This window comes from Gossypium hirsutum, chromosome A12 (genome assembly GCF_007990345.1).
Source record: "Gossypium hirsutum isolate 1008001.06 chromosome A12, Gossypium_hirsutum_v2.1, whole genome shotgun sequence".
Taxonomy (NCBI): Eukaryota; Viridiplantae; Streptophyta; class Magnoliopsida; order Malvales; family Malvaceae; genus Gossypium; species Gossypium hirsutum.
Genome location: NC_053435.1, coordinates 32,446,074 through 32,459,565, shown reverse-complemented (window position 1 = coordinate 32,459,565; position 13,492 = coordinate 32,446,074). Strand labels below are relative to the sequence as shown.

The window sequence follows — 13,492 nt, the reverse complement described above, 5'->3', positions numbered from 1 at the left end:
CGGATACACAGATCTTTTACTTTATCATCCAGGGTTGCTTGACAATGATGACCACTAGAACATGTACATACTACCACCCCGTGTTGCCCGAAAACAATAGCTTTTAGCATTTGCTTATTCTATCATCCCGGATGGCCCAAAAATGATGGTTTTCACTATATACACACTTTACCATCTTGGGTTACCCGACAACGACGGTTTTCACAAGTTGATTATTCTATCATCTCGAGTTGCCCGAAAATGTTAACTACTAACATATTTACATTTTACCACCTTAGGTTGCCCAACAACGATAGTTTCAAATCATTATAGCTGACCCTATGGCATGCCAATTATATTGGACTTTGTACGAACAACTAATATGGTAACCAATGTTTCAATTACATTATATAATTCAATTCACATATCATCATTCTCATTTCATCATCAGTTCACAATTTTCTCATATCATATAACATGTTTCAATCTATTTTTACATCACATATCATGTATCAATTAAATCATACTACTTTCTATTTTATTCAATTTAGTCCAATATCTTGATTTTCAATATCAATCACAACGAATCAATTCATACTACAATTATGTACTCACATCAATACTTAATCATGCAATTAACATGAATATGCAAATAATTAAGTTGATCTTGAATCAAAAAAGTACAAATTGATTCCTCGCATCACTCTTCGACGACTCTCACTTTTCCTTTCCCTCTTGACTGCTCAGCGTCGTCTTTAGCTACAAGCAATAATTAATAAAGGAAAAAATATCAGAATTCATCCAATTCACATTCAAATAAAAATCTAAGCATATTTTTTATTTTATTCAATTTAGTTCCTATACTTGGGATAAGCATATTTTTCAATATTTAGCATCAAATTAAAATCCGATTTCACATTCTTTCATTAGTGACCCTATACCTTCTATTCCTAGAATAATTTCATAATAGGTTTTCAATTTATTCAATTTGGTCCCTAATGTTAGAAAATTAACAACCAAGCTTATTAAGCTTTACAATTTAGTTATTAACATGATCTAAGCTTAATTTCTATCAATTTCAAGCCTAATTCATTAATTTCTCAAAAATGGCAACTTGCTATAAGCTCAACAATTGAACAATTTGATACATAGGCTAGCTAAATCAACCTCCTATGATTCAATTTCTATAAAAATAAAAAAAAATTGGTTAAGGTACTTACTTGATTTTTTTGGTTGATTGCTTAAGGGAATTTGAAGGTTTCTTCTTTCCTTTAAAAATGATGGATGATGGTGGCTTTAGGGAGAAGATGATTCTTTCATCTTTCCACTATCTATTAGTATATATAGTATGATTAATGATTAATTAACCTTAATTAATTATAATTAATTTTTAATGAATTCATTATTAATCACTAAATTAGTTTAAGGGAAACTAATCATCACACTCCACTAACATCTATTTATATACTTGGTTAAATATCCATTTTGGTCCTTTGGATAATTGCTATATAGGTCCCCAAGTCTTTTCTTAATTAAAATTCTATAGCGATTAGACTTTTACAATTTAGCCCTTAAGCTTTAATTACTAATTTCTCAGTTAAATTACTTAATCAAACTTCAATATATTGTTATATTAACTTTATAAAAATCCCTATTTTATATTTATGAACTCTGTTTACAAAAATAAGGTTTCGAAATTGCATTTTTTGACACCACTGAAAATCGAGTCATTACATTAATTTTAGGTTTTCTTTAAACAAAATCCCACATTACCCTTTAATTTCATTTTGTTTTAGTTGAAAGAATAAAATTCTTCCAATCATTAAATTTAAAATTGAAAGGATGAATAAAAAATCTTGTAAAAAAAATAAAATCCCAAAATAAGTAAAGAAAAGATATATATTCCCTTTACCACAAGCAAATCATAGTTAAAAATTACTAATATGGCTAAAACATGTATAAAAAATAATACTCCTACTACCAAACGTAGGATTCATTTTTAGATTGTTGTTTTTGTTTTTTCTTTTAAGATGATTAAATATTATCAAAATAAAATGCCCTATAAAAATTTGTCTATTCCCGTATAAATTATTCTTCCTGTACTAATTCTAAAAGTTCAAACTGCAGCAACTCAAACAAGCAAATGATTAAAAGTTGTATATTTTGACACTTGAAAATCTAGAGCTTGAATCGAGAAATCACCGTCCCCTCAGATTGTAACATAAAACTTTGATTATACCAAAAAAAAAATACTACATCAGTCAAGAAAATTATTCATAAATATGATCCGAACACTAACCATATACTGCCGACTTTGAACTTCATTCTTGTTTTCCTTTTCTGTTTATCCATGAATTATCTAAAGATTTTATCTTAGTATTTAACTGAAAAAAAAATGATGGAAAGAAACCACAAATTTCTATAGCTGCAATAGCATACATGAATTGACACTCTTTCAATTTACTCAAAACAGACCAACGATAATCCAGGAAAATTAAGCAACAAATAATTCAGGTTAGCAATGAAGTGCGTAACATGGGTACACTTCACTCTTTGCCAACCTCCTATCTTCAAAAAGTTCACTGGAGTTTAAGGGGCTTCAACTATACAAATGATTTCTTCAAGCTCTTTCATTTAAACTCGGCATCTCTTTGCAAGGTAATCACATCCACTATAGACCTCTAACCCTGGCTGGCCAAGTTGATCTTCATTATAGCAGGCACATCGCTTGCTCATCTTTCCCGTCAAAGCAATTTCTAAAGGTCTCTGAACCAATCTTGGGAAGCCATTATCACACCAAACCTGATTAAAACAATATGAGATAAGGCATAAGGTCAATTAGAGATGCCTTGAAATGTTACATCATTTGTGTAACAACTCAACTACGTGCTCCTTGTTAGCAAATGCCATTAATGAAAGAAAATATAAATTAGGAAAAAAAAATTTAACACCTACTCAATGGGAAAAAGGAAAATGGAGAGGCCAAGTATAACTGCATAAAAGAGAACATAAAGGTCTATCATACACGTTAAGGTCTGTGAATAGATCATCTGTATATGTGAAAAGAGGGCCCCATACCCTTACAATTGATATGTTGAAATTTCAAAACTTGGGTCAAAGCTTTCTCCTTTATCCGTGTGTCAGTGTGTGATTTGAGGTATTCATGTGCACAAGTGTGCTCTAACCTATTTTTACTCCATTTCTGGAACCTCAACTATAGGTCATGGTGTTCAAGCCAGTGGCCTATCCTCAAGACCAAAAGTAAGAAGCAGAAAGGAAAACAATTATTGTTTATATTATGAAATCAAAAAAATAACAAATTTTAGACATCTTCGAGCAGGCTTATCATCTTCATTCGTTTTTCATATCTATCATCATTAATTTTAGCTCCATTTATTTAAAAGGTATAGGAAATATTTATTTTTAGCTAAGGGCAAGGAGCCATTGGAGCTTTAGGGATATCAGCTTCACGTTTTTTATGCTTCTACAACATGTCCAGACAGAAGTCTGGTTAACTTATTAAGCTTTTTTACTTTACATATGTCATAGAAGAAACAAAATGGATTTTCTGGAGAGTAATCATCTGTTGGGAGGTATGAGCAGGGTGTGAATTTCAGCAGGCTACTTAACTTTGCTTAAGTTAAATTGGAAGGTTTCCCATCCCAATTTTAAAGCTATGAGAGCACATACCTCTCCACCATCATCTTGACTCCATCTTGAATTGCAACTGGGTTGCTTAGCTTCCATTTCTTTTTGTTTCTCCATGAGTTGTGCTCCTCTAGCAGCCTTTGCTTCTGCTCCCTTTAGATATTTTGTGGGATTTCCTTGGCTATCATAGTAGCGACCCACAAGCCTTCCAACAAATCTGCAATTAAGAATCAAGAATTAAACAGATTAGAAATCATTTTGATAATTGCTGAAAAGTTGCGATGGGTTTTGTCTGGATTGATGGGTACTTAATGGCAACAGATGTAAATTCAAGAGTAAAGCCATGAAGAATAAAGCCAAAGGCAAAGACAATATTTAAAAACTGGTCCATACAGTTTTTTTTCTGGTTTATCCGATTCCGGTTTAAAACAGTCCTGGTCAAAACGGTTTTAAGACACTGGTTGAACCACCGGATCAGCCGGTTTCCGGTTCAAAACCAACCAGTCTGCTCCCAACAACACTTAAGGGAAGTGATTGGATTGTGGACTTAGGAGCAACCAACCATAGGACAGGTGATGAGACATTATTTGAATCTTTAAAACTATGTTATGAGAATCTAACAATAAAGATAGCAGATGGATCTCTCTCAAAAATAGTTGACAAGTTCATTAAAATTTTGAAGGACCTAATCCTCCACTCCATTCTTTTGGTTCCAAATCTAGATTCTAATCTTCTGTCCATAAGTAATCTTACAAAAGAATAGGAGTGTTACTAAATTTTATCAAAATTAATGTGCATTTCAAGACTTGAACTTGTGTTGGATGATTGAAAAGGTTGAATCGTGCTCGGGTCTCTATCTTCTTAAATTCCTGCTAGCCAAAGAATAAAGCCACCAAGCCCAAGTGTCTTCTGGGTCAATCCCAAAATACTTTGACTTTATTTCTTCCTCAGACAATAACCTTGTTATGTTATGGCATTATAGACTAGGACAACGAAATTTCGTGCATCTTAAGAAGTTATTTCCTTGTTTAAGAGTAAAATACCAAGAATTTTAGTGTGAGATTTTTCAACTCTCCAAACATACACGAAACATATATCCTAGTCATTCATATAAGTTAAACTTTCTCAATAATCTATAGTGGAGTGTTGGGACCATCTAAGGTAAGAACTATTACAGGCTGTTGTGATTTGTTTCAATCATAGATGATCACACTAGACTTATGTAGGCATTCCTAATTAAAGAAAAACCTGAAGTGGGGCAAAATTTTAAAATACTTCAACACCATGGTCCAAACACAGTCTCAAACAAAGATACAAGTCCTGAGAACTCATAAAGCTAAAGAATACTTCAAGGTTTGAAGTGAGACATGAGTCCCAAACTCCCGCACCAGGAACAGTGAAACACCTTTAAAACCCAATAGAGATCTCTTTGTATACACTGGGAAGAAAAGAAGCAGACAGGAGATTGAGGAACCAACACTAATTTAGCAATCAGGAGTCTGATCCAAGTTCAAATTTTGATAAACACTCACCAGGTAACACAAACTCGGATTCTAATGAGCTGGCCTTTAATGATTTGGATTGTCCTATTGCTTATATGAAGGGTTGTCCTCTAATTTCGAGCATCGATGACTAATCCAGACAATATTACAATTCTAAAAAACCCATCTATAAAGCCCTAAAGGAACAAGAATATAGAAAAGCTGTGAATGAAGAAATTCAAGCCTTGAAAAAGAATGAAACCTGGGAGATTATAGATTTGCCACCAAACAAGAATCCAATAGGATGCAAATGGGTCTTTACACTAAAATATAAACAAGATGCAAGTGTGGACAGATTCAAGGCCAGAATCATTGCAAAAGGATTCACTCAGTCCTATGTAATCGACTACCAAGACACGTTTGCTCTGTTGCAAAACTCAATACAATTGGAATCCTCCTCTGTTGCAAAAGGATATTTTCAAAGTCAAGCAGATCATAATTTGTTCGTCAAACATACACAATGAAAACCTCCAGCCTTATTATGCATGTAGATGATATAATCTTAACAAGGAATGATATCTAGAAGATGAATATTTTAAAGGAGGTATTGGAAAAAAGAATTCGAGATCAAGGACCTTGACAACACAAGTTCTAGAGATGGAAGCAACGGATTCAAGGAATGGAATCTTTGCTTCTCAAAGAAGTATATACTTGATTTGTTAGAAGAAACAAGAATGCTCGAACGTTATTGTTGAGAACATGGGAACAGGATTAAATCACTGAGCGATTAAGGAGAACACTAGAAGCGATGGCCTTCCCTTTATAACTATTCCTAGAATGACCTATGGTGATTGATGATCAGCTCGTCGAAGAGAGGCTGAAACCTTCAGGACTCATTTAGGGAGACGCTTAGATCTCTTTTAAAGTAGATTGAAATTCTGCTTATCATTTTATTCTCCAATGGGTCCTTAAATAGAGACTATCATAAAAAGACATTTCTAGAAGAAGTTTCTAGAAGGAAGTAAAACAACTTAACCCTAATAATTAAAAATAGCTTAAAATAAACTAACCCAACAGTGAAAGTAATGTAACGTAAAATAAAAAGTAAATAGTTTTACTTTAGAGACTTAAACTAAAGTCATTTTTCCTCTCATATGTGTGACCTATAAAAGCACCCACAACATTACCCCCCTCCCGCAGAAAAAGCTTGTCCTCAAGCTCAAAGTCAAGATAAGCCGCACGGAATTGATCCAAATCTTCTTAATTAGCATCAAAACTAGGCAAACCAATCCAGTGAACTAAGAGTTCTTGGTGACCACAATTGAGACAAATCCAAATAACAGAAGCAGGAGCATGAACAATACGACCATCTTGTATCGGTGGAAGAGTAGGTGACGCAAAAGGATTATCACCTTTAAAAGCCTTCCATAAAGAAACATGGAAAACATTAAGAATTTTGCTGTTTGAAGGTAGCTGCAATTCGTATGTCACAAGACCAATCTTGCAAATAATTTGAAAAGGATCATAGTATTGGGGAGACAACTTATGAGAATCCGATTGCCTGATAGAATGTTAACGTTAGGATTGTAAGCGAAGCCAACAACACATCTCTATGACCCTTTTCATAATAAATCTTCATGCGTTGTTGCGCTTGAAGCAATCTATCTCTAATGTTGGGCAAAGCCTTATCCCTGTCCATCAATGTAATGTCAACAGCCTCTATGGTAGGGTAATTGCTTAAATGGTTGATTGTGACGTTTAATGGCAATGTTAAGTTGGTTTATAAGTTAAATTGATGAATTGTGCAATTGCTTGTGTAGATTCATAAACTAAAGTTACCCAAGATTAACGACCTTTGGTAAAGTCATAAACCATGGAAAATAGAGGCCGACTAAGTTACAAAATGGAGAATGACTCTAGCTTAACTAAATCAGTTAACCTCCTTAAGCATTGACAAATCGAGATACCTAGTGTATGCTAGAGCCAAAATGTGAGAGCGAAGACTCTAATGGCGAATTTTAGTCTGATGCAAGTAGAAAGACCGAGAGAACCTAGGATTAGTTATACAACAAATCAATTTAGTATCTCGTTCCATAGCCATTAGATAGATCAATTGACCATTACTATAGACTTGTTGGGGAAAGACTTGAGAGTTTGGTTTTTAGAATTCAAATCATTGAGTTGTCTAAATTAGTGTTAATTCAAATGAATATAATGTTGATAACACCTAATTTGAGTAAATTGGTGCTTGGCTTGCTAGTTTAGAGTATTCGAAATTTAACAAAGGTTTAACCATTTTGATTCTCCCTTGGCCATGATCCTTAAGAGTATTTCACCAAAGTTTTTCATTGTAAACAAGATCTATACAATAACTTGACATCGTACACTTGCATTAAATCCAATCTTAAAATTTAATTATTTTAAAACACACAGAATGAATGGTCACTCCCTCAAATATCGTTACTGGTCGAGACAATCTTCACAAGTACTCTTTAGAAGAAATTATTTAGGTTGTCATGGTCAAAATCAAAATGTTTTGCATACCACCGTCAGACTAACAGCCAAAGTGGTTAACTGTGGAATAAAGATTTACTTACACTGGATGGTAGGTGAGACCTAAGGATTGGGCTAGGTGAATACCCTTGGCAAAGTGTTGGTATAACACCAACTTTCACACTTCAACACAAAATACTCCTTATGAGTTAGTTTATCAACAACCAACTCCTAATCAAATTCCATATTTGCCTTGGAATTCAACTATTGGGGCCATAGATGAGTTCACAAGTATGAGAAGTTGCGATTAAGCTGCTGAAGTTTCTTCTTGAAAGGGCTCGATAGAGGATGAAACAACAAATGGATAAAAGTACATTTGATTGTCAATTGCAAGAGACCGGGTGTACGCGAAATTGCAATAGTACAGGTAAAAGACAATGGCCAACAGAATGTGTTCATAGCCAACAACTAGGTATTTTAGTCCATATGAAGTTGTGAAGAAGATAGGATCTCACTCAATCACCTGTATTCTATATTTCCCAATTGAAGAAGCATGTGGGAAATGGGCTCAATCAATCACACCTTCCTTTGGCTGATGATGATGGGCTCTTAGCTCAAGAACCAATAGCAGTGCTAGATAGTGGATTTAATAAAAGAAGGGGCAGGATGATCGCTAAAGTTTAGGTGCAATATAGTAATTGTTTTCCCTAGTATACAACATGGGATTGTTTATGGTATCTACGGTAGAAATATCAATGTTCCATCCTTGATGCCAAGGATGATTTCAAGGGGGAGCATTGTTATAATTACACTAAGCTTTTATCTTTAATTCTTGTTTACTTTATTTTTATGTTTCTATTTGGATTTCTCATAGTAACCTTAGTGGCTTGAAAGTGTATATGGGGTTGGTCATGGAAGCCCATATGAATTGACGAAGCTAACTCGACATTTGATTTGAATATAGGCTAACAATTACCATGAGTATGAATATAAAAAATAAATAAATAAAAACTCGTCATTTCTTAATTTTATTGCAACAATTGATTTGTTCCAATCGACAACAAAGTTCCTCAACCATATACAACAAATCCAATTCAAATCCCATATCAATTCCAAAGTCTCATTGTGTCGAGATGGGGATCCCACTAGAAAATGATATGTCGAAGTGGCATAGTCAAGCTCCTAAAGTGTTTTACGTATTGCTCCTTGCATTACCATACATAAGAGAAATAATTCAGCTAAACATAAAGCCCTAAATTGGACTCTCTTAGTGGTTTTAGAACTAAACATCTATGGGACATATGGAACATGTGTTTTCTTCTTGATAGGTTTGAATACAAAATTATCAATGTTCTATAGTTACAAAGAAATTTGGACAGTCTTCATGAAAGAATAATGAACAGTAAGGAACTTACTTGTAGCTTCTGAAGTAGAAGTCTCGCCATCCAACTACACTATGAACCTACAAAGATGAATAACTGAGTCAGACAAATTAATTTTATAACTAATATATGGCATCAGACAAGAAACATGTAAGAAACACCAAAGACGCCCATCTTGTACTGCTAGTATTTTTGAAAGAAGAAAATTGGAGTAACAAAATGAAAACAGAGTAATTTACTAACATGATATTCGGTGGAGAAACATGCATTCATACACAAAAACAAATAATTGTGAAAAAGATGCCAACAAAAAGCATTTGTAAGAAAAATAACCAAACCCAAATGTCAAAAAAAAAAGATGCCAAAAATAGCTTAAGTGCTCCTTTTACTTAAAGTGTAGTTTTCTTTTGCTTTTGATTAATGATTAACCTCCATTAGCTTATGGATAAATCAAAAGGCAAACATATAATAGCATACCCCTGAAAGGGAAGAGGAAATGCATCATTACCTCGGTGCTGGATAAACCTCGCAATGAATCTGTAAGTCCATCTCCTGTTTGAAAATTGAAGAAACAAGGGATAAAAATATTTATCAAGCTAAAATGAAATTTTCTATGGCAGCTCTTAGATATGTAATATTTTCTAAAAGAAATTTACTCCATACACAATTTGTTATTTTGTCAATGTAGTGACGACAAAGATGCACATTGTATGTGCGTACCTTCATCAGTTTTCAGAACCTCTTTTTTGTGTTTGTATTTAGCATCATAACCTGAGGTTAAGCCTAGAAGTAAAGTTCATTCTATTTGGTATCAATGAAACATTTATATTGTCAAGCATAAAAGAACTTAACAAGACTTGGGAATAAAAAAATGCATATAGCTTAAATGTGCCCAATTGCTAATATCTATTACAGCATAAGCCAGTGATCAGTATGATTCTAATTTTCTTAGAATTTAGTCCCAACTTTTATTAACATCTTTTTTAATTTGCATTAAAGGTTGTGGACTTTGTGACAATAACCCTCCTATGTTTCTAATGACCCTAACAGAAGATGGTGACTGGAAAAAGCACTAGGAAAACAATCTTTAATATCTTAATTATCTTATGGGCTGCTTCTAGAGTTAATCATCAAGGACTTTCTCCATCTCAGTCAAGTCATGTTAAGATTTGAAAATTAACCAACTAGTCAAGCCTTCTCTCACTTTCTTGCAAGGATATGCAAATACCAATTCCAAATTTGTTTCTGTTGCATTTCATGGTCAAGAAAGGAATTAAAAATAGATGATTCATTCGTTTGGTTCAATCAATGAGGAACCATAGTTGGCCATTTCCCGATTTTTAATTGCCTGAGAGGAGACATAGAATTTTGCTTTAGCTTATGTACAATCAGAATTAATTCAGAATATGTCTAAGTCAGCTTACTAATTCTTTTTCTTTGTTTGCTCCTCACTTTGATTTTCCGAACAGCTTTTAAGTCATTTTCTCTAAAACCAAAACCCTCAAAACCATCCTGACAAATAAGCTGAAGGATCACAATATTTACCTGTAAAATTTCCAGAAACAAATGCACGAGAGGCATCTCTGAATTTTCAACATTCAGCAAAATTGAAATCAGTTTGCAGATTTGGAAATACACTGAAAGGATGCAATTCGCACATGAACATAGCCCAACAAGCTTTGTTAAGGGGGAATAATTGTATCAAAACTAGGAATTAAGTAAAGCTTCTGAAAGGTTTCGTCAATAACATAAAGAATTTGAACAAGTAATAGCAACTAATAAGCAGAAATACAGTTTAGCATAAAATATTTATAAACATATATCTGAAAGGAAACAAATAGGATAATTAAGTAACATAAACTACTTGAACGACCCAATTTCCTAGTAAAGAAAACAAACAAACCTTCCAGCGAAATGATTGTAACCTCCTCCAGCACCATAGTGAGATTTTCCCTTCGTAACGTCAAATACAGATCTAATCACAAAGTATTAAATTGGATTAGCATTTTAGAACATGTTCATATAATAATATGACGAATAAGGGAAAAGAAAGTACCCCAAAATTCCTAAGAGTATGGGTAATGAATCACCAGTTCCATTATATAGCGCCAGCTCTTCAACAGTGAACAATTTCTGCATAAAATTAACCAAGAAGAAAATATTTGAAATTTCCAAGCACAAAAAAAGAACAGGAAAAAAAAGGAAAAACAAGATGGAAGACCTGTGAAGAGTTAAATTTTAGGAGAAAAGCCACTAGAGCGACCAGAAGTGTAAACCCAAAGAAAGAAGAGGTTATAAATTTCTTAGCCGGAAATGCCATTTTTTCCGGTGCCGAGATTCAAATTGAACTTTTGGTTTAGGTAAAGCAGTTGAAGAGCAGACAAATTTTGATGCTTCCTATTTTCAACTTTCTTCCATTTGGTCAAATGTAGTTTTACATAGATATAGATATATATAAATCTCATAATTAGTGTAATTTGGTATATAAAATAATCTTATATGAATTAAATTTTGATTTTGATTTGAATGTAAATAAAAAATTATTTTGATTTAATTATATACATTTAAAAAATAAATATATTAATTTTTTATATATTAGATAAATATAATTATTTATGTAAGCAATATGTAAAGATAAAATGAAGTTATATTGATAATGGATTTGGTGATTTGTGAAAACTAAATCATATCAAATTTTTATGTACAAAAACATACAAAATCAAAATTTATTATTAACATTACACAATGAGTCAAAGTTCATGTCTAGTTTGAAAATGGTGAAAATGAAAAAAATGGGAAACATTTAGAAATGAATGTAGTTTTCTTCAAAATGAAAATGCAAATGCAAATGAACGTAGTTAAATATATTTTCTCATAAATTCTTTTACAGTAAAGTTGTAATAATTTTAACGGAATTAGAATTGAGTTGCAAAGATTATTTAATTGAGAAAATAATTGAGATGTTTATTTTAGGAAATAGAAAAACAAATATTGCGTTAGATTGAATTATAAAGTATTGGTTAAAAGTCCAGGAAGTACTTATAATTAGACCTGATATTAGAGAGGCCCAAAAGGCCCTCGTGTTAAAAGGGAGGGACGATAATGTTGGGAAATGTGTCCATATTGTAGTAAACATGTAATTTTTTTCTATTTATTTGAACGATAAATAAAAAATAAAGTTAATTTCACATTTCACTATTATGTATTTTGTATTTTTGTCTTTCATATTTTGCATACATAGCGAAATTGTGACAAACAAATATTAATTTATTGATTTTTGAAATTCAAACTGATGATGAGTGGCATTGTAAGAATGTTTACATTGCGAGAAAGGCAACTTACTTCAGTAGATAATCTAAACAAGTCTATAATCTCGTAAAAGAATTAAAGTGAGCATTTGATTCAAATATTGAAAAGGATTATTATGTCATCTACAATTCCAATTGAGGAGATGACTAGTCTTAGCTATCAGAGTAGTTGACTCCACAGGTAGAGACATAGATGTATTCATTGGCAGAATGATACATCAGACTAGACCCATAATGAATTAATTTTGAATTCGTTTGTGAATTAATTCACTTGTAACTTTCATGGTGTGATTTATCTAAATCCTGAGCTAGTCACTGGCCATGCATATGTAATTCATGTTCTTTGATATAAGTGGAGGCTTATGCTCTAAAGATGATCGAGTCAATAACTGGTATGTTGGGTACATGACTTGTGTATGACATGGTTTTACTAGCAATAGTGGAATTTATAGAACAATTAAAGAGTTGTCGATATCCTCTCATTGACATTGTGTGAGTTGATAAATATGAAACGTGGTCACCGGTTACTTATTGTCGAATGAGTAATTTATCACAGGCATTTGCTAACAGTGATAATATTAATCATTAAGAAAACACAATAGTGACAATGAGATAAAATGAGATTGTATTGAGTGAACGAATTTAACTCAAAGGAATCAATGATATCCGATGAGGGTAACACACACATAACGAGGTCATTGGACAAAACAGTTGGATGAATTACTTTCGTAAAGAGTATACAATAGGGAGTTTTCAATCATGGTACTTCTTGTGGACTGACTCCATGATTAAGTAATTGCGAATTATCCGAACAATGCTTCTAGACATAATTCCAATTACTAGAGTCTAATTGTATATGTCCAATTGGTCCCTTCGCTAGCTTAACAAAAGCTCGATCGGACTGTATTTGAATAAGAAGAAAGTTTTATGGCTTTGGAAATAATTTACTTGAGTCGATTTATTCGATATGTAATTAAATTGAATGGTTGTAAGAATTGTTCAACTAGAGAATTTGATTAAAAAATTTCTTGAAAAATTAATTTGGAAAATCTTATTGATTTTTGGGAAAATTAATTTTGATAAAGTAAAAAAAATTAATTAAAATTAATATGATATTTTTGAAAATTAATTTTCAAGTCAGACAATTGGCTGAACGGGTAATTGGACTTGAAAATTGGACTTAAATTCGTAAATTGGGCTC

At 32.6% G+C, this 13,492-nt stretch overlaps 1 protein-coding gene across 4 annotated transcripts; it reads right to left on the bottom strand.

The window, feature by feature from the left end:
* Positions 1-2,378: 2,378 nt before the first annotated feature.
* Positions 2,379-11,413, bottom strand: LOC107924443 (membrane-associated progesterone-binding protein 4). Of its 4 annotated transcripts, XM_016854903.2 has the most exons (9): positions 11,205-11,413; positions 11,040-11,116; positions 10,887-10,958; positions 10,529-10,566; positions 9,704-9,766; positions 9,492-9,535; positions 9,017-9,063; positions 3,670-3,844; positions 2,379-2,781 (listed from the first exon to the last, which is right to left on the bottom strand). In XM_016854903.2, exons 1-9 carry the CDS (start codon positions 11,301-11,303, stop codon positions 2,614-2,616), a joined length of 783 nt encoding a protein of 260 aa, XP_016710392.1. In that variant the 5' UTR covers positions 11,304-11,413; the 3' UTR covers positions 2,379-2,613. The 4 variants fall into 4 exon arrangements, with proteins under 4 accessions (XP_016710392.1, XP_016710399.1, XP_040939943.1 ...); XM_016854910.2 differs by lacking the exon at positions 9,704-9,766; XM_041084009.1 differs by lacking the exons at positions 9,704-9,766; positions 11,205-11,413 and having other exon boundaries at positions 10,408-10,620.
* Positions 11,414-13,492: the final 2,079 nt, after the last annotated feature.